The 24,004-nt window shown below is 59.7% G+C and overlaps 2 protein-coding genes across 4 annotated transcripts in view; one reads left to right on the plus strand and one right to left on the minus strand.

The window, feature by feature from the left end:
- The first annotated feature begins 3,997 nt into the window (after window positions 1-3,997).
- On the plus strand, window positions 3,998-17,624 carry OLFML2B (olfactomedin like 2B). Of its 2 annotated transcripts, none has more exons than XM_058843017.1 (8): window positions 3,998-4,262; window positions 5,332-5,595; window positions 8,764-8,871; window positions 11,633-11,803; window positions 13,659-13,896; window positions 14,747-15,217; window positions 15,693-15,869; window positions 16,124-17,624. In XM_058843017.1, exons 1-8 carry the CDS (start codon window positions 4,101-4,103, stop codon window positions 16,723-16,725), a joined length of 2,193 nt encoding a protein of 730 aa, XP_058699000.1. In that variant the 5' UTR covers window positions 3,998-4,100; the 3' UTR covers window positions 16,726-17,624. The 2 variants fall into 2 exon arrangements, with proteins under 2 accessions (XP_058699000.1, XP_058699001.1); XM_058843018.1 differs by having other exon boundaries at window positions 13,659-13,887.
- A 405-nt stretch (window positions 17,625-18,029) lies between these two features.
- The window catches only part of ATF6 (activating transcription factor 6), a 70,671-nt gene continuing 64,696 nt past the window's right edge, over window positions 18,030-24,004 (minus strand). For both annotated transcript variants that reach the window (XM_058842747.1, XM_058842746.1), the window contains exon 16: window positions 18,030-20,181. In XM_058842747.1, the coding sequence (XP_058698730.1) occupies window positions 19,973-20,181 (209 nt within the window). In that variant the 3' untranslated portion in view covers window positions 18,030-19,972. The remainder of the gene's footprint in view (window positions 20,182-24,004) is intronic.

Below are 24,004 nucleotides of genomic sequence, written 5' to 3' on the forward strand. Positions count from 1 at the left end.
CTGCAGGGCTCCAGGGGGGAGCACGGACACCACCTGCCCCCAGAACCTGCTGCTGATACCCGAGGCCCTGCACCAAAAGCCACATGAGCTGAGGCCACAGGGAGATCCTGGGAAGAGCTCCAGCACGTACCAGGAGCATGTATTTGGACTTTTGGATTTGGGTTCTTTTTCCCTTTGAACTGAAGATTGATGAGAGGGAGGCAGTTTTCTCTTGTTTGGTCTCAGTTGTTTATTTTTTTCTTATCAGCATTACAAGGTACAAGGAGCTATGTGCACTATGATAGAAAAGGGTAAAATGGCTAACAAAGATCCTCTTCAAGGTCTTTTATATGTCCATTTACCCAATTAACAGATGCCAACTAAATTATTTTTCTTAGACCACAGTCTGTAGCTCGCCTCGCTCACCTCCGGGCCAGCAAACAAGGAAGATGATGTGTCCCATCCATGTGATGCTGGGGATCTTTCAGCTCCTGGCCCAGCTTGTGTGACGAGTGTCCTTTCGGAGCGGCACGGCTGCCTGGCCAGCCGGAGGCTGGGTCTGCCCTGCAGAGCCGGGCTGGGGAAAAGGGGGTGACAGGGAGCTCAGGGCAGAGAAGGGCAGGGTCCTGCAGCGGGGCAGGAACAGCCCCACAGCGCTGTGTGCTGGGCCACCCAGCTGGAGAGCAGCTTGGCAGAGAAAGCCCCGAGGCTGCTGGTAGGGAACAAGCTGGCCGGGAGCCAGGAACACACCTTGGCAGGGAGGATGGAGAAAGGTGCTCTGGGTGCATCAGCTCAGGGCTGATGGCAGCCACTGGGAGGATCCTTCCCTCTGCCCAGCCACACCTGGAGCGCTGCACCCAGCGCGGGGCTGCCCGGCACCGGAAGAGGCACCGGAGAGCTCCCGCGGGGGGGTCACAGCCATGGAGAACACCCCGGAGCATCTCTCCTGCCAGGAAAGCCTTGTGCCGCCTGCAGGAGGCTCGGGGGGTCGCGGGCAGGCCAGCACGGCTCTGTGGCCCCGGCATGAAGCCTTTTAATGGCCAGGAGCCGTGAGGAGCCGTGAGGAGCCGTGAGGAGCCGTGAGGAGCCGTGAGGAGCCGTGAGGAGCCGTGAGGAGCCGTGAGGAGCCGTGAGGAGCCGTGAGGAGCCGCAGCCCCGAGCGCCCGGTGTGTCCGGGCCGGGCCGAGCCGCGCGGGGGAGCTGCGAACCCGCCAGCGGGACCGGCCCGCAGGGAGCGGCACAGCCTCGGCATCCCTCGGGATCCAGCCCTTGCATCCCTCTGATCCAGCCCTTGCATCCCTCGGGATCCAGCCCTTGCATCCCTCGGGATCCAGCCCTTGCATCCCTCTGATCCAGCCCTTGCATCCCTTGGGATCCAGCCCTTGCATCCCTCGGGATCCAGCTCAGACATCCCTCGGGATCCAGTCCTTGCATCCCTCGGGATCCAGCCCTTGCATCCCTCTGATCCAGCCCTTGCATCCCTCGGGATCCAGCTCGGACATCCCTCGGGATCCAGTCCTTGCATCCCTCGGGATCCAGTCCTTGCATCCCTCGGGATCCAGTCCTTGCATCCCTCGGGATCCAGCCCTTGCATCCCTCTGATCCAGCCCTTGCATCCCTCGGGATCCAGCTCAGACATCCCTCGGGATCCAGCTCAGACATCCCTCTGATCCAGCCCTTGCATCCCTCGGGATCCAGCTCCAGGCACCTGCCCGCAGCCCTCCCATCCCCGGGAGCCGCCTCAGGTGCCCCCAAACGCCTGTGCTGTCTGTCTGTCTGTCCTGCCGATCTCAGCACACCCTGACATCACAGGGAATGGTCCCTGCATGCCGAGTTTTCATCCTCCCGCTGGCACAGCCCTAAGCTGCAGGGTCCCTGCTGCAGGGTCCCTCCCAGCGGCCCAGACAAGCGCAGGGCAGCAGGGATGTGCTTCCAGGGGACAGGTTTTGCACTCACAGCTCCAGGACAGACACGCTCCTTGCCTCTGTCGAGACTGTTCAGTTCCCTTTAACCCAGAGCTGGTGGTGTTTTTTCTCGTTGCACTTTGAACAGCACTGTCCACCTGCATCCTTGGGCAGCCCTGGCTCTGCTCGAGCCCAGTAACACAGGATGGGCTCAGGTATGGGAATACTGGGGCCTCCTGCTCTCATCAAAGTGTGGGCCAGTCTCCATCAGCAAGACAGAACCACACTACCTTGCTCTGCTGTCCTCCTCAGTCTGTGGATTTGTTGTTTTTTTTTTCTTGAAGGAGGAATGTTCAGACTCTAGAGATGACTGCTCTGAACCCGAAGTGCCTGTCACTTTCTCTCCTTGGCCCCAAAAGACAGGCTTAAACCCATCTTTAACCCAAACTAAATACCACCAGAAATGCTTTCTTCCCCTGAGAAAGAAAAGAAATCAGCAAGGGATGCCAGTAACATCAGAAATCCTTCCTTTTAGTTTTGAAATAGCGTGGTTGATTTGTTTCCCTCATGTTTTCCCAGCCTTTGGAAGTGATCATTAGTGAAATGCAGAGCTGTAGGTGCTGTTTGCTGTGGCAGCTCTGGGGCTGCTGTCCCTGCCTGCCCTGCACGGGGCTCTGGGGAGGCTCCAGAAGCGCTGGCCTGGCAGCCTGGGGACAGCCAGCCTGTGCCGACAGCAGGGGCAGCTGCCCGCAGCGAAACCGAGCCGTGGAAACCAAGGGAAGGAGCCAGCGCTCAAGGGACCTGTTATCCTTGAGAGAGGCTGCTGGGGGGAGGATTTAGAGATGCCTTTGCCTCCCACGGCCCTGCCCCCTTCCTTCCCCGCAGGCCGGAGGAGAAGGAGGCACGGCGCCATCCCACACGGATCCTGAGCTCAGCATCTCCCTCCATCCGCTGTGCCACAGCCGCTTCCTCTCTCCCACGGGATGTTGTTTTTGTGTCTGGCAGCCCCGGCGGGAGGGAGGGATGGGATGGAGGAGATGGAGTCCCCCAAGGAGGGTGCCTGGTGCCGGGTTTGGGCTGGTTTTGGGACACGCGTGCCTTAGGGCGCTTGGCCTCTCGTTCCGCCTGTGTGACCCCTGCCCGAGCCCTGGGCTCGTCTGGAGGAAGATGCGGGGCTGTCCCCGGGTCGTGGTGCCGGTCTGGGTCCGTGGGCTCCTCAGGGCACCTCCGGTTCCCCCGAGCGAGCCGAGCGTGCATTGGCACGGCAGCGGGGACACCTCCGCAGCGGAGGATGCTGCGCTGCGCTTCCCTGGGAACAGCGTGTCCAGGACATTTCCTCTTGGCAGGAGGTGCTCAGGGTACGGCACTGCCGGAGCTTCCCGGCCCAGCCAGCCCGAATTTCACTCAGCACACAGCGGGCGGCACTCGTGGCCGGGAGCCTGGCTCGGATCCGCTGCTTGAGTGAGCCCGGTGTGGGCAGCGGGCCCGAGAGCCGCGGTGTGCCGTGCCGTGCCATCGGGACCGCTCCCAAAGGATGCAGGGTGAGAGCCAGGCCGCTCCTGGAGCCGCCACAGGAGCCAAACAGGCCGAAAGGATGGCTCTGTGTCCGCCCCCGGCTGCCTGGCACACGGCAGGGGAGGGATGCTCGGGCTCTCCGGGCGCAGAGCGGCAGCGCAGGCCCCGGGGGAGGCGGGGGGCGACTCCCCGGAGCGTGCCGGGGCTCCCCGCAGCCTGCTCCGGGCTCCGGGACAGCCCCGAGAGCCCCGAGAGCTCCGGGACAGCCCCGAGAGCCCCGAGAGCCCCGAGAGCTCCGGGAGCCCCGAGACCCCCGGGAGCCCCGCCGGGCCCCAGCAGCGAGCGGCTGCGGGGAGCCCCGGGCGAGGGTGGGAAGCGCCGGCGAAGGGGAAAGGAGCGGGAGAGGAGCGGGAGGGAGGGAGGGAGGGAGGGAGGGAGGGAATGAAGGAGGGGGAGCGGAGGGAGGGAAGGAGGAGGAGCGGAGGGAGGGAAGGAGGAGGAGCGGAGGGAGGGAGGGAGGGGGGAGCGGAGCGAGGGAAGGAGGAGCGGAGGGAGGGAAGGAGGAGAGGGATGGAGGGAGGGAGGGAAGGAGGAGCGGAGGGAGGGAAGGAGGAGGAGCGGGGGGGCAGCCCGGCCCCGCCGCTCCGCACCTGAGCGAGCAGCGGCGGCTCCCGCCTGCCCCGGCCCCTCCGCCGCCCGCCCATGGCTCGGCCGCTGCCGCTGCTGCTCTGCCTGGCCGCGCTGGGCGCCGGCTGCCGGGCCGGGACCCCCACCCGGGCAGGGACCCCCCCCTCCGGCACGGCCGGGCCCTCCGCGGAGCCGCTGCAGGACGAGGCGGACAACCAGGAGAACATCCTCTCGCAGGTACCGCGGGGCTGGGGGAGCCTCGGGGCACAGCTGAGCCATCCTGCCGCCTGGTGCTGCCTGCTGAGCCATCCTGCCCCCTGATGCTGCCTGCTCCGCAGGGCTGCCGGTGCTCAGCCTGGGCTCAGCCTGGGCTCCCGGGGAGCTCGGGGGCTCCGGGCTCGCTCCGAGCCGTGCTGGCCGTGCGCTGTCGGGGGTGCTGGGGGATGATGCTGCCGCAGCCCGGGGGATGCCGGCCGGGCATTCCCGGTGATGCTGCGCGCTGGAGGAAGTTCATCCTTCACCCGGGGCGCAGGGAAATCGGTGAAGCCCGTCAGGGAGCCCTTCACAGACTCCGTCCTATCATTTTTCCGGGGGCACTCAGAGAAAAAGGGAGCTCCTTGGGAGGAGAATTGGTGGGGCCTCTTTGTGTGCCGATCCAGGCTCGTTCCCTGCCAGTGGGATGCGGTGGAGGTTTCTGTCAGATTTGGCTGATCAGGCAGCGTGTTATTATCTGCCCTCGGAAATGGCTAACGCAGAGACCATTGGAAACGAACCGCCAAAGTTATTTTTGTGCTTGGGCTTTCAGAAACGCTGTCTGCAAATCTCCGTAAAGGAAATTCCTGGCATTGTATAGGGCTGATCAGAAATACTGCTTCACCACCAGGTTACGCTGCTTATGGGGTGCCTTTCAGTCCCTCACCCAGTGCACCCTTGCCCTGTTGGCCTGTGTAAAACGCTCTTGCTCTGGGGAGCAGGTGGCTTATTGGGTCTTTTGCACACAGAGCATTAAAGGAAAGCGGAAAAATTTAAAGTTCTTGTATTTAAAATTCAAAGCAGCGTTCTGCTCACAGCAGAATAAAAACCACCCTGTTGGAAGAAGCCAGTTTTTATTCCTCTCGTGGGCAGTGAGCAGCTCTGAGCTCTCCAGAAGGCTCCTTGGCTGGCAGGTTCTGGAAGAGCCGGCCGGTTTCCTCGGGGCTCGGGGTGCCCAGAGTGTCCTTGCTTGGACCTTGGGCTGCAGGCCGTGCTTGTCCCCGGCCGTGCGGGCGGAGGAAGCGAGGTTTGCTCACTGCTGGCCTGTGCTCAGCTGCTAGGTGACTACGACAAGGTGAAGGCGGTGTCCGAGGGCTCCGACTGCCGCTGCAAATGCCTGGTCAGACCCCTGGGCCGTGGCGCCTGCCAGAGGATTAACGAGGGCGCTTTCAGAGCCGAGGATTTTTACACGGTGGAAACCATCACGTCAGGACCCAGCTGCAAGTGTGCGTGCGTGGCTCCCCCCTCGGCCCTCAACCCCTGCGAGGGAGACTTCAGGCTGAAGAAGCTGCGGGAGGCAGAGAGCAGCGACCTGAAGGTAGGGGAGCAGCTTCTTCAGCCCCCGACTCTTCGGGGACGAGAAGATCATCTGAAGCCTTTTCTTTCTGAGCTTTTTCTAAAAAAACCCTGCTCCCTAACCTTTTTCCCTGAACGATCTCCTAGTTACATTTATATCTGCATGTTTGATATAAAAATCGAGCTCAGCTTAAGGGATTGAGTCGAGCAGCTGCAGTGGATGATTCACTTGATTCATCCCTTGCTGCCTGGGCTCCTCCGTGGCTTTCTGCAGGGACTGGGCTGCTCCCTGCCCTCTGCCCAGCCCCAAGTGTCCCTGGAGGACAGCTCTGCTCCGCTCAGCAGCTGCCAGCTCTTTTTTCTGTTGCAGAGAGGGACTCCCAAGGACCCACGCAAAAAAAGCTGTTTTGGCTTCCACGGGCCGGGAGCTGCTGATGCGTCAGCGTGAGGGTGTGATGCACAGCTGTCTGATGGCAGGATGGATTTGTTGTTTCAAAGGCTGACACTTCTCTACTGTTTAGTATTTTATCTCTGTAGTCATACATCCCTCTTCCCCAGAAGTGGTGGTGTTTAAGCGCTCCTGACTTTCACTGGGTGCTTCCTTTGGCTGGCAGCAGACCCTGCTGGGTTCCCAGTTTGCTGCCAGGGCAGGGCGGCAGGAGGTGCCACTGGCTTGCTCCAGTCCTGGGGAGCTCCTGGGGAGCCCCTGGAGGGGCAGGCTGGGTGCTGGTGGCACTGGTGCCCCCGAATCCCTCTCGGGTGGGAAGGCAGGCAGCGTGCAAGGCGCCGTGGGGCAGCTGCCATCGAGGCCACCACGATGGGCTCGTTGTAATTAACTTGGAGCTCGAGGATGTGTTCCATCGTGTCCGACTGCAGACAGGCAGCAGCTTCTTGTCCAGGCACCTTGTCCTGCAGCTAGGGAAGATAAACAGGCACAGGCAGACAATCCATCATTCAGGGGAGGAGGGGTCCCAGTCTGGGGCTGTTCCGTGGTCCCTCGTCTGGGGAAAAGCCAGGAGGTCCCACATGGCCTTAGGTGAGAGTGGTGAGCTCTCTGTGCTCAGGGGAGGGGACAGCCCCGAGGTGACAGAGCCACCCTGGTGGTCCCTTGCCGGGAGGCAGGCAGAGTTCCCGTGCCAGCAGCTCCTGCTCTGTCCTCCTCATCCTCCTCGGGGAGGAGCAGAGCGTGCCTGGCTGCCCTTGGCTCCGGCCGCGCTTCCAGTGGGGAGCAGCTCGCAGCCAGCTGCGGTGAGGGAACGGCTGTGTCCTCTAGGAACAGCCTCCTCAGGGCTTCTCCAAGCACACACGGGGCTCTCCTGAGCTGCCATCCAGCTCCATCCAGGAGCTGGGCAGCAGGAACGCTTTCTTTCCCTCCAAGCCCAGAGCCCCTCCGGGGGTCGGGATCATTGGGAACAGCCCCTTCCTGGAGAAGCTGGGAAGCAGGAGAGGACACAGCTGCAACTCTCGTGCCTCTCATGAGGAGCAGCTCCCACAGCCACCCCACAGCTCTGAGCAGCCCCAGAGGGTTTTACTCCCTTTGCTGCTCCGACAAGCATCTCCCTTGCCCGGTCCAGCAGCAGGAAGGGCACAGGGTCATTTGTGTGTTGTGTTTTACCAGACTTTCTTATGGTCTGACACAAAAGCCCTGGGTACTCCATGTGTGGGACAGCTGTGGGAAGGTCCCTCCCTTGGGTGGGCTGGAGGATGAATCCCTGAGGGAATGGTGAGAGAGAGAGAGAGAGAGAAATCCAGGCAGCAGGAGCACAGCCCAGGGCAGCCAGACTCAGTCGAGTGCCTGCCCTGGGCTCCCCAGCAGAAGGTTTCAGTCCCTTCTGTGCCTTTAGTAAGGTCCAGTGGGAATTCATGGAGCATGAAAGGCCACAGTGGGTGAAGGGAAGGGAGCAGCGAGCTGATAGGAACATCAGTGTGCTCTTCAGGGGAAGGTCAGTGTGGTGCTGGCAGGGAGCAGCTGAATCTCACATCTATTCCTGTGACAGGGCAGCGTGCTGCTCGCAGGCACAGCGTGATTTTGGGGGTCTTGGTGCAGAGTCAGTGCGAGGAGGCTGAGCTCAGGATCACTGGGAAGGAGGTTAATGTGGTCTGCAACCTTTGTGCAGTGATGGAAATTGTCCAGCCTGGAGGGAAAGCGCTTGTCTCCAGCGGCTGTCTGGCAGGCCCTGTGCATTGTATCGGCCGTCTCCATCCAGCTCTCAGTGGAAAGTGGATGCACAGCCATAAAACAGCTCTTGTCTCTTAATGCTGCCATTTTATCTGGCCCAAAAAATCTTTCCTTTGCTGTCAGCTCCACAGGGAGGCTGCAGAGGCCGGGGTGGAAACTCCAAGTGCTGCCAGCAGCGCTGCCTGTGATTCTCCCATGTTTATGAAGCTCTGCTGACCGGTTTGTAGCTGCTGGGAGAAAATGTCACTGCCCTGCAGTAATTCCCATGCACTGGAAATGCTGCTCAGCCACGGGGGCTGCAGGGCCATGCAGGGGAGGTGGCCCAGGAGCCCTTCCCACCGTGGAGCCGTGCCATGCTCCCTCCATATCCCCAGGAATGGTGACCCAGGGCTGGGCAGGACACAGGCACAGGGGGGGTTCAACACAGGCTGTCTGTCAAAGGGCTGGCTGCAGGAGAGGGCAGCATCCCTCTGATAAAATTGTTCTTCAGAAAGGCAACACTTGCCAGGCTGGCACTGAATTTCTGTTTCTTCACCCTTGCAATTGGAGAGTATTTCAAGACTTTTTAACAAGTATTTTCTTATTCCAGGAAAAAGAGCACAGGATGGCACGAACTCAGAGTCTGATCTCAAATTGAGCTGCCTTTTTCTTGTTGCCTCCTTTGCTGGCAGTCACATCACTGGTGGAGCAGTGAAGCCTTTGGGCTCCTGGGAGAGCCTGCCTAGAGCTGGCAAAGAGAGCAGTGTTTTACCTTGCTCTGCTACTGATCTCCAGCATCCAAAATGTGCTCCTGGAGTCCTGGGGCTCCGTGGGGGTGGCGAGTTCTGCTCTGCATGCTGTGCTCTGACCAGGGCAGCAGTGCAGCAGGGCTGTGTAAGGGAAAACCTGCTCTTTAATCCAAATTCTTGCACTCAGGTGGGTGCATCACCCTGGCCCTTTCGGCTGAGGAAGCTCCATGGGGTGTGTTAGAGCCAGTGCTGCTCCTGACCGTGTTCTGCCCTTGCCTTGCAGCTCTCCTCCATCGTCGAGATGCTGGAAAGTGCCTTCTATGGCTTAGACCTCCTGAAGCTGCACTCAGTCACCACCAAGCTGGTGGGTCGGGTGGAGAAGCTGGAGGAGGTGAGTCCTGCTCTCCTGCAGTGTCCCTGGCCCCGGTGGGACTGGCCTCACCCGAGTTCCTGCTGCCCTGCTGCATTCAGAGCCACATTGCTGGGAGGAAATGTTCACTCGGCTGAAACTGAACCAGAGCAGGCTTGGATCCCTGAACCAGACCGGACCACAGGGAGTGCCCAGTGCATCCCCACCCCATCAGCCTGGCCTGACCCTCTCCAGCTCCCCCAGTCCCCCAGGGCCTGGACTGGGAGCGGGATCCCAGCATGGCCTCACCAGGAGCAGCATCTCCTTTGGGTCAGAAGGCGCTGCTGTTCAGTTTTTCCTCTTCTCCCTTTTCCTTGTGGGCTGGTGTGCTGGCTGCTGTCAAGCAGGAGCTTTGGAGCTGTTTGATGTGGGGGCGAGAGGTCCAGGCTGGTGCAGGGGTACACCCAGCAGGACTGTGGGGAGCCAAGGAGCGCAGATTCCTGGAGGACCAAGTTACGTCTTGGCCTCCGTTAAAACAGAGCAGAACCCTCAAGCTTCCATTTTATTTTAGAGCAGACTTCCAGTGAAATAATTCTCACTTCCATACAGTTTAATATTTCTTTGGCTAGCACAGGGTAGGGTTTGCAGTTTAAGCTGAGCTCAGCTATGTAGGAACAGGTTGCCAGATTAAATACTGGAGTTTTCTCCCGTGGTCCGTATCTGGGACGGTAATTGCACATTCTTGTCGGAGTGGAGCAGTCCTGTTCGTCTCCAGCCAGGAGCTGAGAGGCGATGATTTATAAAGCCAAAATTCCACTTTAAAGTGTTTCGGGAAGGCACGGCGTGCTCCATCCCGGGGTCAGGAGGGAGACAGCTGAGGGGAGCACGTTTGCCTGGGGGGCTCTGGCTTTCCAAGCATGGAAATTGACTCAAAAGGGGTTTTGAGGTCTGAAAATAACAAAGCACCAATGTTCTCCTTTGCAATCCCACCCTCTTCCTGTGGTTTAGCGTGTTCTTCAGTCCTTCCTTGGGCTTGCCAAGGGATTATTTCAGGTGGGGCTGTCCCTGCGCTCTGCTCCAGTACCAAGGTGGCCCTGCCTGGCAGCCAGTTCCTGCCGGGGCTTTGGGGCCAGCAGTGCTGGTGGCACGCTGGGCACACGGGCTGGCTTCTGCAGCCTGGTCACCCTGCTCAGGAGTGCCTGTGTGCCACAGGGAGGCAGATGGGCAGAAAGCTCCGTATGGCATAAGGAGTTTGGCCTGAGATGGAGCTGCAGAGGTGCAGGAGCAGGGAATTCACAGAAGTCTCTGGTTTCCCAGAAGTGGGGCTGCAGGATCATGTAAAAGCAGCTGAGGCTGCCTGCAGGCACTTGGACAGGATGGAGGACGACAGGAGAGGCCTGGCTTAGAAGGAGATTGCCCAGAGCTTGGGGCAGAGCCCAGCTGATGCAGGCAGCAGGTGTGAAATGCCTCCTGCTGCTGGCTTAGCACGGGAATTCCTGTCCAGAGGATGTGGAGGAGGATCACACCCTGCACCAGCCCCGGGGTCTGACAGCAGGGACAGCTGAGTGCTGAACTGGAGCCTGGCACGGCTTCAAAGCATGGCCCTGGCGGGCGGGTGTGCTTTTGGCAGCTGCTGCCCTGCGCGGCAGCTGAGCAGCCTCTGCTGCATCCATCACTGGCCAGCCTTTGGTGCTGCCTCTCCGCTCCAGGGGAGGCAAATGCTGTCCCTGAGCAGGTCATAAAGCAAACATTACACAGGAGAAGTGGTGAGGGCTGTTGGAATCACTCATCCTCTCCAAAGGAGGATGGTGTCGAGAGCTGCTCCTGGGAGAGCATCATGAGGCCCCCTGTTCCTCTGCTTGTTGCAGCAAAACGCTTGCTGGAGAGTTCCTGCTGGACTGGGGGTTAACTCCTCTGGTTTACAGAGGTTAGGAGGTCTCACGAGTTCTTTCCACTACAAGAAGGTGTTTTAGACCGATGGTGTCAGTAGAGGGAAGGAACTCCCAATTCTTGGTCCATGGAGTGCGTTCTCTAGAGAGGCAGCTCCTCTGCCCTGTCCTCAGCTCACATCAGCTTTGTCCCACCAGCTGCCAACCTGGAGGTCCCAGATGGAGGCCACAGTGGCTTTTAGGAGAAATGGATGGCAGGACAGATTGAGAGTGAAGGATCAGGGTAACCAGTGCCTGTGCTGAAGTGACCAATGTGCCCCCCAAAGCAGGTGCTGTGTGAGGTGTGGGAGCCCAAGGAGGGATGAGCAGAGACCGCAGCAATCCCTCGGGCACGGGGTGTGCCCGTGGCTGGGGACTGAGGAGGGTGAAGGGTTTTGCTTGCTGGATGAGTTGCAGCCAGCCCCAGCTCCCCCCTGCTCACAGGACAGCTGCTCTGGGTGTCACTGGCTCTTGTCCTGTCCCCAGATTCTCAGATTCTGTGGGAGCAGAGGGTGTTGAGGAGGAGCAGTCCCTGTGTGACCAGGCACTGTGTGACCAGGCCAGGAAAGTGGGATCAGTAAATGCAAGATGAACTTGCTGGCAAGTGTGGATGAAGATGGGGGCTGAAGAGCCTCAAGGCCACTCTCCCAGTCCAGGGAACCTGCAGCAAAGATCTGGGATATGCACACCAGGGATGGGGATCCCACTGGGGGCAGGGGCATCTTTGTAGCAGCTGAAGCTCCCAGCCTCGTGGAGAATCCCCAGCTGTGAGCCCAGGATGGCAGAACGGAGCTCCAGGGCTGTGGTTCGGGGGCCAGAGAACAGAGCACCCCTTGTCCTTCAGTGGGGTAAAGTCTCCTCCCTTGCTCTCCTAGGGCATGTCCAGGAACTTGACGCAGGAAGGCCAGCGGGCTGGAGCCAGCGGGGAGGAGGCTCTGCAGGATGCCCCTGGCAGGGAGAACTGCTCCAGGCTCCTCAGCAGCAGCCTGGCCGACATGGAGAGCTCCCTGCAGCGGGATGCTGAGGCTGCCTACGCTCACCCAGAGGTACAGCTCGGTGTCACCGCTGCTGCCCGGCCAGCCCTGGGCTCCCGGGGGATTTCTCCCGGCTGGAGGGGCCCTGTTCATGCGCCCCCAAGCCCCAGAAGTGTCTCGGCACAGCCCAGCTGCTGCTGGGACGGGATGGAGCTGGAAACAGGGGGAGGTGGGATGTTGATTTTCGAGGTCAGCGGTGGCTGAGCCGCTTGGAAAGCCTGATGTCATTGCGGGAAGCGGTGGGAAACAGCCTTTGATTAGCAGGGCTTGGGGCTCGCTGCAGGGACAGCCTGTCGCCTCCTGTCGCCTCCTGTCGCCTCCTGTCGCCTTCTGTCCCCTCCTGTCCCCCCCCGTCCCCCCCGTCCCCCCCGTCCCCCCCGTCCCCCCCTGTCCCCCCCTGTCCCCTCCTGTCCCCTCCTGTCCCCTCCTGTCCCCCCCTGTCCCCTCCTGTCGCCTCTTGTCCCCTCCTGTTGCCTCCTGTCCCCCACTGCCCATCTCCCTAGCCCCACTGCCCATCTCCCCAGCCCCACTGCCCATCTCCCAGCCCCACTGCCCATCTCCCCAGCCCCACTGCCCATCTCCCAGCCCCACTGCCCATCTCCCAGCCTCACTGCCCATCTCCCCAGCCCCACTGCCCATCTCCCAGCCCCACTGCCCATCTCCCCAGCCCCACTGCCCATCTCCCAGCCCCACTGCCCATCTCCCAGCCCCACTGCCCATCTCCCCAGCCCCACTGCCCTGCTCCCAGCCCCACTGCCTATCTCCCAGCCCCACTGCCCATCTCCCCAGCCCCACTGCCCTGCTCCCAGCCCCACTGCCCATCTCCCAGCCCCACTGCCCTGCTCCCAGCCCCACTGCCCATCTCCCCAGCCCCACTGCCCATCTCCCAGCCCCACTGCCCTGCTCCCAGCCCCACTGCCCATCTCCCCAGCCCCACTGCCCATCTCCCCAGCCTGCTCTCAGCAGCTGCTGCCCGCTGGAGTGGAGCCAGCCCCGGCCAGGCAGGGGAGCGGAGCGCGGGGCTTTTATTACCCCGAGTGACCTCATTTCCCAATATTCCCCTTTTCTCGCTGCTAATTGCAGCAGGGCCCATCTTCTCAGCCAAATGGGCACCGCTTCAACCCTCAGGCTGCCTTTCCGATTTCCTTTAATGAGATGAAATCCTTCAGACCCGGGCTGTGGCAGCTGGTCCCTGCCCGGGGGGTTCCTGCTCCGAGAGGTTCCCTCTCCTGCTGGGAAGGTGCCTTCAGCCTCTCCGAGCTGGGAGAGCTCAGTGCACATTGCACACTCTGAAATCTGGAGCCAGCCCGCTCCTCCTGCCTGCCCCGCATCCCACAGCGTGTGCTGCATGCAGCCTGGCCCCAGAACTGCAGCTGGAGCAGCGCTGCTCTGCCACCCTGGGGGCTCCCATGGCAGAACAGACTGAGGGACACCCTGGGGAATGTCTCCTGGGGGTTTCCGTGGCAGAATGCACTGAGGGACACCCTGGGGAATGTCTCCTAGGGGTTCCCATGGCAGAATGCACTCAGGGACACCCTGAGGGACACCCTGAGGGACACCCTGAGGAATGTCTCCTGGGGGTTCCCATGGCAGAATGCACTGAGGGACACCCTGAGGGACACCCTGAGGGACACCCTGAGGAATGTCTCCTGGGGGTTCCCATGGCAGAATGCACTGAGGGACACCTTGAGGGACACCCTGAGGAATGTCTCCTGGGGTTCCCATGGCAGAATGCACTGAGGGACACCCTGAGGAAGGAGGGAGCTCAGATCCTCCTGCCTGGCGTGGGGCTGTGCAGCCTGACCCACTCTTGCCAAGAAGTGGCATTTCTGGCCCACTTGGTAACAACCTCCTGTGTCTTTTCCAGGGAAAATACGAAGAAAGATTCCTGAAGGATGAGACCATCTCCCAGCAGATCAACTCGGTGGAATCCCTCCCGGAGCTGCAGCTCTCCCTGGAGGACAAGAAGCCCGAGCAGCTCCTGCAGAGGAAGCTGCGGGTGAGGAGCCGGCCTCCTTCCAAGCCCACCATTGTCCGAGGGGTCACCTACTACAAAGCCCAGTCCACCGAGTCCGAGAATGACATCGAGGAGCAACGTGAGTTGGGTATGAAGCCGTGCTTGGTGGGATGGTGGCTGCATCCCGCAGCAGAGCCAGTGCCTCATCCCCTGGGGATGTGTGGGAGCAGCAGGGGGAGGTGGGACAGCCGGCACCTCGTGGCCATGCAGCCTGTGAGCTGCGGATGTGGGCCACTGTAGCATTGTTATTCCATGGAAAATCCCCGGGAGCTGAGGAAATATGTCACTGCTTCAGTTCAAAACACCCAGCATCAACACCTCTCCAGGAGCAAATGGAGGTTTATTAAACGTGCTCGTGTTTCAATTCTGCCTGCCCAGTGGCCTCCCGGGAGGTTTGTGCAGAGTGCAGGGTGGAGGCAGCTCAGAGCACAGCCAGGGGTCTGAGCATGGCCAGGGGTCCGAGCATGGCCAGGGGTCCGAGCATGGCCAGGGGTCCGAGCATGGCCAGGGGTCCGAGCATGGCCAGGGGTCTGTGCTGGGAGCAGGGGCTGAGCCCTGCGGGGCTTTGGGAGCTCCTGACGAGGAGGAGAACCCCACTGCTGGGGAACCCCAGTGGTCCCCGTGCCCCAGCTGAGGCACCTGCTTTGGCACTCTGGGTTAGGTGAGTGGCATCTGCCTGGGGATGCAGCTGGGTCTCCATCCTGCCCAGTCTCTGGGAGGTCCCGGCAGGGCAGAGCTGATCCCCATCACCTCCTGCCCTGCCTGGCCTGAGGTGCTGGGGCCTCACTCATCTCCTGCCACGGGCACTGTGGCTCTCTGAGGGGACGTGGGGAGGGAACACGGGTGGTTCAGAGCCTGCAGAGGTGGTGTCACCCCAGGACAGGTGGGTGGGAGCTGGCTGGGGCTGCGGGGCTGACACCTGTGCCTGTGCTCGGCAGCGGACGAGCTGTTCAGCGGGGACAACACGGTGGATCTGCTGATAGAGGACCAGCTCCTGAGGCCCAGCAGCAGGGCAGGCGAGGCCGTGAGAAAGCCCTCTCCCGTGGGCTGGCCACCCACCCCGGGCAGCGCTCCCACCACCCCTCCAGCCGCCAGCACCGCCGCCACGGCCACCCTGTCCCTGTCCCTGTCCCCCACCACGCCGGAGCCCACCGCCCCAGGGCCCATCACCGTCCTGGCAGATCTGCCCGAGGAGGGCACCCCACAGCTGCCAGCAGCCTTGGCCAGCACGCTGGTGGCCATGGCCACAGAGACTCTGCCCGTGGCCACCCCCGCTGGAGGCTGGAGTGAGGTGGAGAGCAGCCCAGGAACTTGGCTCCAGGCGAACACCCCCCCAACGCCGGTCAGCCCGGCCACCCCTGCCACCCCAAAGGAGGGCCTGGAGGAGGAGGACATCAGGAGCATCATTGGTGAGTGAGTGCTGCAGGTCCTGCACCCATCCTGCCGTGTGAGGGGGGCTGGCTCATGCCCACAGTGTGTCCTGCTGAGCACAGCACTCCTGGATTTGGTCACAGTGGGAGGTGTCACGGAGATGGCAGCTGGACATGTCCACTTCACTGAGGTCTACTTATTAACTCTGGAACCTACTGTAGTTTCCTCCCACCTTTAGGGGCTGGGCTGGGCACAGCAAAAGAGACAGGACCTGAGACAGGCAGCAGCCTCAGCTGGAGCAGGGACATGGCTGAGGCTGTGGGGAGATGTTTGTGGGGTCTGGCCGGTCCTGCTGGACCTCACAAAGCTGCAGCAGGGCCAGGGTGGCAGGGGTGGCAGGGGGTGGCAGGGGGTGGCAGGAGGTACCTGCTGGGTGAGCAAGGGGCTGCAGGGGGGTGGTGCCTCCAGTGTGGCAGCCCTGCCTCTGCCTCACAAGCTTTCCCATCCCTGCAGGGCGCTGCAAGGACACGCTGTCCACCATCTCGGGGCCCACCACCCAGAACACCTACGGGCGCAACGAGGGAGCCTGGATGAAGGATCCCCTGGCCCAGGAGGAGCGGATCTACGTCACCAATTACTACTACGGGAACACACTGGTGGAGTTCAGGAACCTTGACAATTTCAAGCAAGGTGGGTTTGCACCAGCTCTGGTACCACTGATCCAAGGAGCATCCTCACTCCTGGGGATGCTGCATCGTGGGGGGATGATCTGCCTGGGGACCATCCACCCTTGGCTGCTGGCACCCGGCGTGTGGGGTACGAACGTGGGACAGCTCAGGCTGTGCCTGCTGGCTGGGGAGGGGGTGCAGGCAGAGCTGGGGCAGAGCGTGCCCCCACCCCAGTGCGAAGGGAGGTCTCACCAGGCAGGTGTGTCTGCCCTGCAGGTCGCTGGAGCAACTCCTACAAGCTCCCATACAGCTGGATTGGCACGGGACACGTCGTCTACAACGGCTCCTTCTACTACAACCGCGCCTTCACGCGCAACATCATCAAGTACGACCTGAAGCAGCGCTACGTGGCCGCCTGGGCCATGCTGCACGACGTGGCCTACGAGGAGTCCACCCCGTGGCGGTGGCGGGGCCACTCCGACGTGGACTTTGCGGTGGACGAGAACGGCCTGTGGGTCATCTACCCGGCCATCAGCTACGAGGGCTCCAGCCAGGAGGTGATCGTGCTGAGCAAGCTGAACGCGGCCGACCTCAGCACGCAGAAGGAGACCACGTGGAGGACAGGGCTGCGAAAGAACTTCTACGGGAACTGCTTTGTCATCTGTGGGGTCCTGTACGCGGTCGACAGCTACAACAAGAGGAACGCCAACATCTCCTACGCCTTTGACACGCACACCAACACGCAGATCATCCCCAGGCTGCTCTTTGAGAACGAGTACGCCTACACCACACAGATAGACTATAACCCCAAGGACCGCCTGCTCTACGCCTGGGACAATGGCCACCAAGTCACCTACCACGTCATCTTTGCCTACTGAGACCCCCCACCGCAGTGGGGCACTGCAAGCCAGGGGCCACCAGCACCTTTTATTATTATTTTTATTGTTATTATTGTTATTTTGTACAAATTGAAGAGTAAATGATGGGTTTTGTTCCAAGCTGGTTTTTTATGGTGGATTGTAGATCGATCCCCAGGCCAGAACCACCCCCTTCGTCTTTGCTGTATCCTTGCTTCTGATTTTCCTTCCCAGGGGAAGGAGGTTCTCCTTTGGAAGGGCAGGCCCAGCTCTCCTGCCCGGGGAAGAGGAGGTGGCCCAGACAAGGTGCTCCCGATGATGTTTGTATCTGATCAGCGAGGCACCCCGAAGCAGGGCACAGCTGCACTCAGCAGGTCCCAGCGGGACGCTGCTGCTGCCCGTCCTGCTGGAGCACCCGCACGTCCCGTGGGCATGTCCCGTCTCTCAGGACCACCTTCCCAGCCCCTTGGAGATCCTGCTGTACATCGGGGCTGCGAGCACAGCTCCAGCAGCCCCTGGTGCTGGTACTTACGCCGAGGACTGTCCCCTCCGATGGGGCTCTGCTCTCTGCAGGCCGCTCTGGGGGGCCGGGTGCACCCCGAGCCCTGACTCCTGACACCCCGAGCCTGGAGGGAGCCGGCGGCGGGAGGGGGATGCTGTAAATACGTGTGGATGGCTTTTGTTTGTTCATTCTGTAACCCAGAGTAGCCCCCCTTGGCATGTGCTGGGTGCAGGCTCTGCTCAGCTGGGCTGCCTGGGCAGGGGCTGGCAGAGCCCTGGCTGTGCCTCTCCATCTCCTCCCTTCCCTGCTCCTGCACCATCAGGATCCCCTCTCAGAGGCACAGACAGCCCTTGCCCTCCTGCCCACCAGCATCTTGTATTTACCTGCTGTCAGTAATAAAGGATCCAGTACCTTCGCAGCTCTTTGGGGCTTTCTTTGGCTCTGCTACACCCTCTGGGTGCATGAAAACGCACAGGGGTGTTTTGGGGGGATTTTGGGTGGTTTGGGGAGAGCTGGTTTGCACACCAGACGGAGACAAACCCCAGAGGGCTTAAGGCTGCTTGGGACTGGCACTGGGGCAGGGTGGCATGGCCAGATCCAGCCCTCATGGGCTGCTCTGGCAGGCCCTGGCTGAGCAGCTCGTGTAGGGTGCCCCGTCTCCAGCAGCAGGAGGGGCACAGGGTGGCTGTGCCAAGGGCAGTGCCAGCACTGTGCCAAGCAGAGCCACGCTGCAGCCCCAGAGATGACAGACCAGGACATGTGTTCCAGTAATTTGCCTAAGGAAAACAGCATTAACAAGCACAATAACAGTTATTAGTAATAAATAAAAGAAGGATTTTATTGCCTTCAGTACTAGGGACACAGAGAACAGAATTACACAGGATGAGAGATGCTCTCCAGCACCGGAGCCCAGGGGTGTTGGCTGAGGATGTGGTGCCACAGCAGCCCCCAGCCCCCAGCAGCCCTCCCTTCCTGCCGTGCCAAGCCCAGCCAGCACCCGGTGCCCTCCCCAGCTCCCCAGAGCAGCCAGCAGCCCCTGCCTGGGGCACCGCTGGGGTTGTCATTTCTGCCTGTTGTGTGAGCTGGCCCACGCTCAGGTGGGGCCAGGCCAGGAAAGTGAAGGGGTGTGAGCAGAGAGCCCAGCCCGGCTCCTTCCAGCAGCGCCAGCGCCGCCAGGACGGGGCCTGCGCTGCCTGCAGGACGTGGCAAAGGGCACAGCTCTTCCACACTGCTGCAGGGCACACACTGCACAGGGGGGAACTGCTCCTCATCCTCCTCCTCCCTGCCCTGCAGCTGTTTGTCTTGCTGTGGGATCAACCTTTATTTCCTAACAGCCACACACATGCACGAATAATAATAATAATAATAATAATAATAATTAAAAACCCCACATGAGGTGGTTAGCGCTCAGAGCATGAAGGAATGGCAGCTGGCTGGCAAACTGAAACTCATCATCTTCTGTGCAAACTGCCCAGGGGAGAAAAAATAATGTAACAACATGCTGGAGTCATTACACAAGGCTAATGGTGTGCTGGCAGCCCATCCCAGCCGAGCACCAGTGTGCTGGAGCTGCTGGGCCCAGCTCCAGCCTGGCTCTGCTGACAAACAGGGACAGATCAGTGGACAGAGCTCCACAGACGCTCTGCAGCGGCAGCACTTGGCTGCAGTCAGCGTTTGGGGTGAACAGAACATTCCCCCCCTGCCCAGGGGTGTCAGTGCTAGCAGGGCAGAGGGGTGTGTGGGGCTGAGCGTGTGTGAGGCTCCAGGAGAAGGTGCTGTGGCTGTGTCCCACGGAACTGAAGCAGCCCCTCTGCCCCAGCAGGGCCATGGTCTGTTGTTAGCAGTGGAAAGCATTAAATAGCACACACAAAAAAACCCACGCAAACAAAAACCAGGAAGAAAAAAACCCAACAAACTCAAAAAACCCAAACTTTACAAATGCATCTGCTGCATGAAATCACTTCCTTTGGGCCAAGCCCTCAGCCATGGAGCCCCACGGGCCGGGGAAGGCAGCAGCAGGATCCTGGAGAGCCAGGCAGGTGCTGGCAGTGCCTCGAGGGGCTGTTCTCAGCAGAACTGGTGCTTTAGTGGTGAGAGCAGGGTCCCAGCACCCTCCTGGGCGGCTGGGCTGGGCTGCCCCACCACGCTGCTGCATCCCAGGGCCTCGTGCACTGGCAGGATTTGGGCAGGGAATGATGAGGAGAGGGGCTGTGTGGTCAGGCCCAGCAGCTGGGGGCTGGACAGGGCATCCTCGGGCTGCCCAGGAACTGCGGGGAGAGCGCCACGATCCCAGGGGTGGGCATCTGCTGCCTTGGCTCTGGCTCACCTGCCCAGCTCCAGCAGCCTCACGGGGACAAACCCAGGAGAGACCCCCCAGCTGTGGCCAGTGGACACACAGCAGGGATAGCCCATGGCCAGCAGGGCCCAGAACCCCCAGCTGTGGCCAGTGGACACACAGCAGGGATAGCCATGGCCAGCAGGGCCCAGAAGCCCCAGCTGTGGCCAGTGGACACGCAGCAGGGATAGCCATGGTCAGCAGGCCCCAGAAGCCCCAGCTGTGGCCAGTGGACACGCAGCAGGGATAGCCCATGGCCAGCAGGGCCCAGGACTGGCCCCAGGCAGCTGAGCCGTGCAGCCCCGGGCAGGCTGCGGCCACTGGCTCGGGTCAGGCACAGGAACGGGCTGAAGGAACTGGCCAGGAACTGGGCCAGGAGCCCCAGGAGCTGCCAGGGAAGGGCTGGAGGCAGCAGGTGGCTGCCACAGGAGCTACCGAAGGGATTTGACGATGGCCCTGAGGGCGTGCGGCGTCTCGGGGACCGAGGGGGACGAGCTGAAGAAGCTGCCGCTGTGATTCCTGCGCTGCTCGCGCAGGTACGGAGGGACAGAAGAACTTTTGATGTGGAGGATCCTGGTGTCCATCACTTCGCAGTCAATCTGCATCATCACCTCATAGTCCTGCCCGTTGATCACGTTCTCTGCACAGGTCAGGATAAAGAAAACCGGGTCAGAGCTGGCCCTGCCAGCCAGGGATCCCCACAGAGCTTTGGGGACCTTTTCTTGTCTGGAGCAGGAGCTGCAGTGGGGGATCTCCCCTTCTGCAGCTGCACACGTGGAGCTCCATCCCACACAGCAGAGCCCCAGACTGCTCGTGACATCCCAAAGAGCCCACACCACACTCTGCATCTGCACTTATACCTGGAAATTAATGGCTTCTATTTCCCCTTCTTCATCTGCACATAATTACCCATGGAACTTGCACCGTGAAACATTCATTACAGAACTGTTGTTCTTGAGCCACTAAAGCATGGGAGTGATTGAAGATAAGGTTTATTTAAGAAAGCTGAATGTTTCATTTTCTGTAACCCTCTTGACACTGAGGATCTTGAGGAATTTCTTCACCAGTTTATTAATTAAAAGAAGCTAAAATGTGATCTCTCAGAAGAATTAACTGTGCCTCATTCCCATCCTGAGCTGGCTGTTGTACTTGAGTGATGTGGTGACACTGGGCAAGGCCACTCCCCTGGCAGACCCCTGGACACAGAAGGCCCTGAGCAGCACAGGGGACCCCAGTGTGCACATCTGCTGCCACAGGAGCTGCTGGGTTTCCAGGCTGTGCACATGGCCAGCATCTGCTGCCTGCATTTAAAGGTGGGAGACTGTTCCCTGCATAGACAGTGTGCCCAGGAATGCAAGAGCTGAGATCGGATTTCCAGGCACGACCAAGCCTTTCAGAGTCAGAAGACTGCCATTGGCAGGGCTTCCCTTCTGTGCTGAGGAGGGTGGAACATCACCTAATGGAAAGCGTATGGACTGCAGGAATGCAATATACATTACTAATTTTTACTGTTTTCCTGGATTAACTCTGACTCTGGATGACAGCTGACAACCGTGGCCGGACCCTCCTGTACCCCACGCCACCTGTGGAAGCCATTAGATCAACTATGTCTGGTACAGTAATGAAAAGCAGGAGCAAACCCTTGCTGAGGGGGCTGAGAGCCTGCAAGGGAAATCAAAGCTCCCACCTGCAAGAAATGAAATGGAAAAAGCTCTGTATGTGCCACCAAGTGACTGAAGCCAGGAGCAGCTGTGCAGGTCTCTGTGCCACTGACCCAAACCCCTGGGAAGCACAGGGGTGACACACCTCATCCCTCCTGGGACCCTCTCAGAGGCCGTCCCTCCAGGTCACCCTTTCTCCCTGCCTCTGGAGGTGCTCTTTGCTCCCACCCCAGGGGCTCAGGAGCAGTCAGCAGAGCGGGCTGGAAAGGGGGGCAGAGGGGCACCAGGGGAAGCTGAGGGGCACCGAGCCTGGAGCCAGCAAATGGCACAGATGGGCTCCCTGTGACACAGCCAGCTGGCCACAGCTCCTCAGCTCCCAGGCTGCAGCTGACAGGAGACAGCTCCGTGAGAAACAGTGCTCCAAAGCCACAAGAGGGTGAGGTGGGGTGGGATGGTGGCCAGGGCCAGGAAAACGTCCTGGTAATGCAGTGAGCTTCCCTGACTAGCCACAGCAGCCAGCACAGAGGGCTATCATTAACTTCTGGGCATTGCACAATGGAGGAGAACAGCAATCCCGGTGCCCAGGCAGGAGCTGAGCTGTGTGGGTGGCACTGGGGAACCAGCCCAGCCCTTTCTGGCCAGCTGGGATCCCCCTGTGCTGACACAGCTCCCTCCCAACAAAGTGTGCCAGCAGTAAGCCAGCCACAGCTCTGCCCTGCCTGGGCACAGCCAGCCCCCTCTGCCCTGCCTGGGCACAGCCAGCCCCCTCTGCCCTGCCTGGGCATAGCCAGCACCCCTGGGTGCCTGGGAGGCACAGCTGGCTCTGCCTGAGCCCAAGGGCTGGCTGGGTGTCAGCGCTGCCAGCTGCACCACACGGGGCTGTGCCCAAGAGCCAGAGCAACCCTGACACCCAGGGATTCCAAAGTTCACTGAACTGAGTCACCTGTGACTGATGTTTGGTGGGATTACGTAAGTGAAAGCACAGGAACGGATCTCCTGTAGAGGTGTCTGGATTTATAAATAGATTTATTGCTCCTCTTTCAAGTTCAGAACATACAGTTTCTCACATGGTGCAGACTCAGCTTAGGAAGCCATCCTTGCTGGCCCAAGAGCCTGTGCTGCAGTTAATTATTTGTTAACAGGTTTAAAAGCCGTGCTTCAGATGATTGACTATTTCAAATTAATAGCAAAGGTAACTGTGCCAAGCATTGCTGCACTTTCCCAAAGAGCCTCGCTGGCTCTTGCAGGCTCTACCAAACTCCCAGCACAAGCCTGGTCTAGGGAACAGAAACCTAATTCCCAGTGCTGCTCTTCCCCTACAAACAATCATGCTGCAAGAGCCAGCAGAAGAAAGCTAAAGTCTGTAGTCCAAACCAAAACCAAATAAGGCTGAGGCCATTAACTACTGCTACAAATTACCGAGGATGATGGAAAATTGTCTTCATATTTGAAGCACTGTCAGAACTGTCTTACTGAAAAGGCCATAAAACCAAAATCCTCCTCAGTAGCACTGACATCTATCAGTCAGCTGAGTGTTCAAATGTCTGGGAGACATTCTATGGGAGATGCTCTCTCAGAGAAAGGCACAAGATGGGCAGAGGCCTTGAAAGGCAGGCAATGGAACTGCCTTGCTAATTGCAGTTAATAAGAACAAATGGTGATGCCAGCTGTCTCCACAGACTTCACCTTTACACATATCATCAGGATGTCTGGCCCTATGGACACACCTGTCTTAAAGAAGATGTAGTTCTGATAATTTATCCTTTCCTATTACATCTTCCCCAAAAAGCTTTGCAGCAGCAAATGTTCATTGTGAAAACTTGTCTGCAGAGAAACTCAAACAGCTCCCCTGAAAGGCCACCTGAGCTTGCTGGACTGTTACAAACACCATGGAAAAGCTTTACAGCTCTCTGAAGGTGCACTCATGCCACAGGTACATTTATAGATCCTTATTCTACCAGAACTATGTATTTTACTTTACTCTGGGCAATATCACAGTGGATTACCAAAAATTACTCTGTGGGACCAATACTCTATCATTCAGTGCTGTCCTCAGTCCTCAGGCCCTTTTCAGCAGATAACCCTGCAACTACTGGCTGCTTTCTGACCCCAAAATGCTCAGAACCTGCCTGGCTCTGTATCTGCTGGGCTCACTGACACACATTTAAGGTGCCATCAGCCACACAGGTCTGGATTACAGATCTGGTCCCTGCTCCTGGTAAGGCACAGGGAGGGCAATCACCTGCCCCATCCTTACTTTAACTACCTGTTTTTGTCAGTAAGGACAGAGAATCATCCCCTCCTCGTGGTGGGGAGCAGAGGGTGCCTTTGCTATCCATGGAACCAGTTTAACTGATGTTAACAGGAGCCAGCAAACCATCCCTGGCTCCAAACCCAACACCTACTCACACTCTGTACTTCCCACAGTCCCTTCTAAAGAGAAAGTTTTCGGTCTCAGCATTACTCTGCACTCAGAGCCCCTTCTGCAGCCCACCTCTGACAGCAGCAGAGACCAGGGCAGCTTCCAGAGCCACTAACATGTTCCAGATCCTGGGTGCTCTGTGTGAGCTCTGCAAGCTGACAACGATGAAGTTGAGCTTTAGGAATGATTTAGCACCTAATTACCCAAATAGTTTTTGTTGTAACCTCCCTGGCCCAATGCAGAGCTCATGTTTAGGGCAGCAGGGCTGGGAAAGCAGGAGTTTCATGAGTTGAAGGCACCAGCTGCACTCTGTCCCTGCTCTGCTGAAGGGCTGCAGCTGTCCCCACACCTCACTCAGGGGTCACCTCACATTGTCACTG

Source organism: Poecile atricapillus, chromosome 7 (assembly GCF_030490865.1).
Source record: "Poecile atricapillus isolate bPoeAtr1 chromosome 7, bPoeAtr1.hap1, whole genome shotgun sequence".
Classification (NCBI taxonomy): domain Eukaryota; kingdom Metazoa; phylum Chordata; class Aves; order Passeriformes; family Paridae; genus Poecile; species Poecile atricapillus.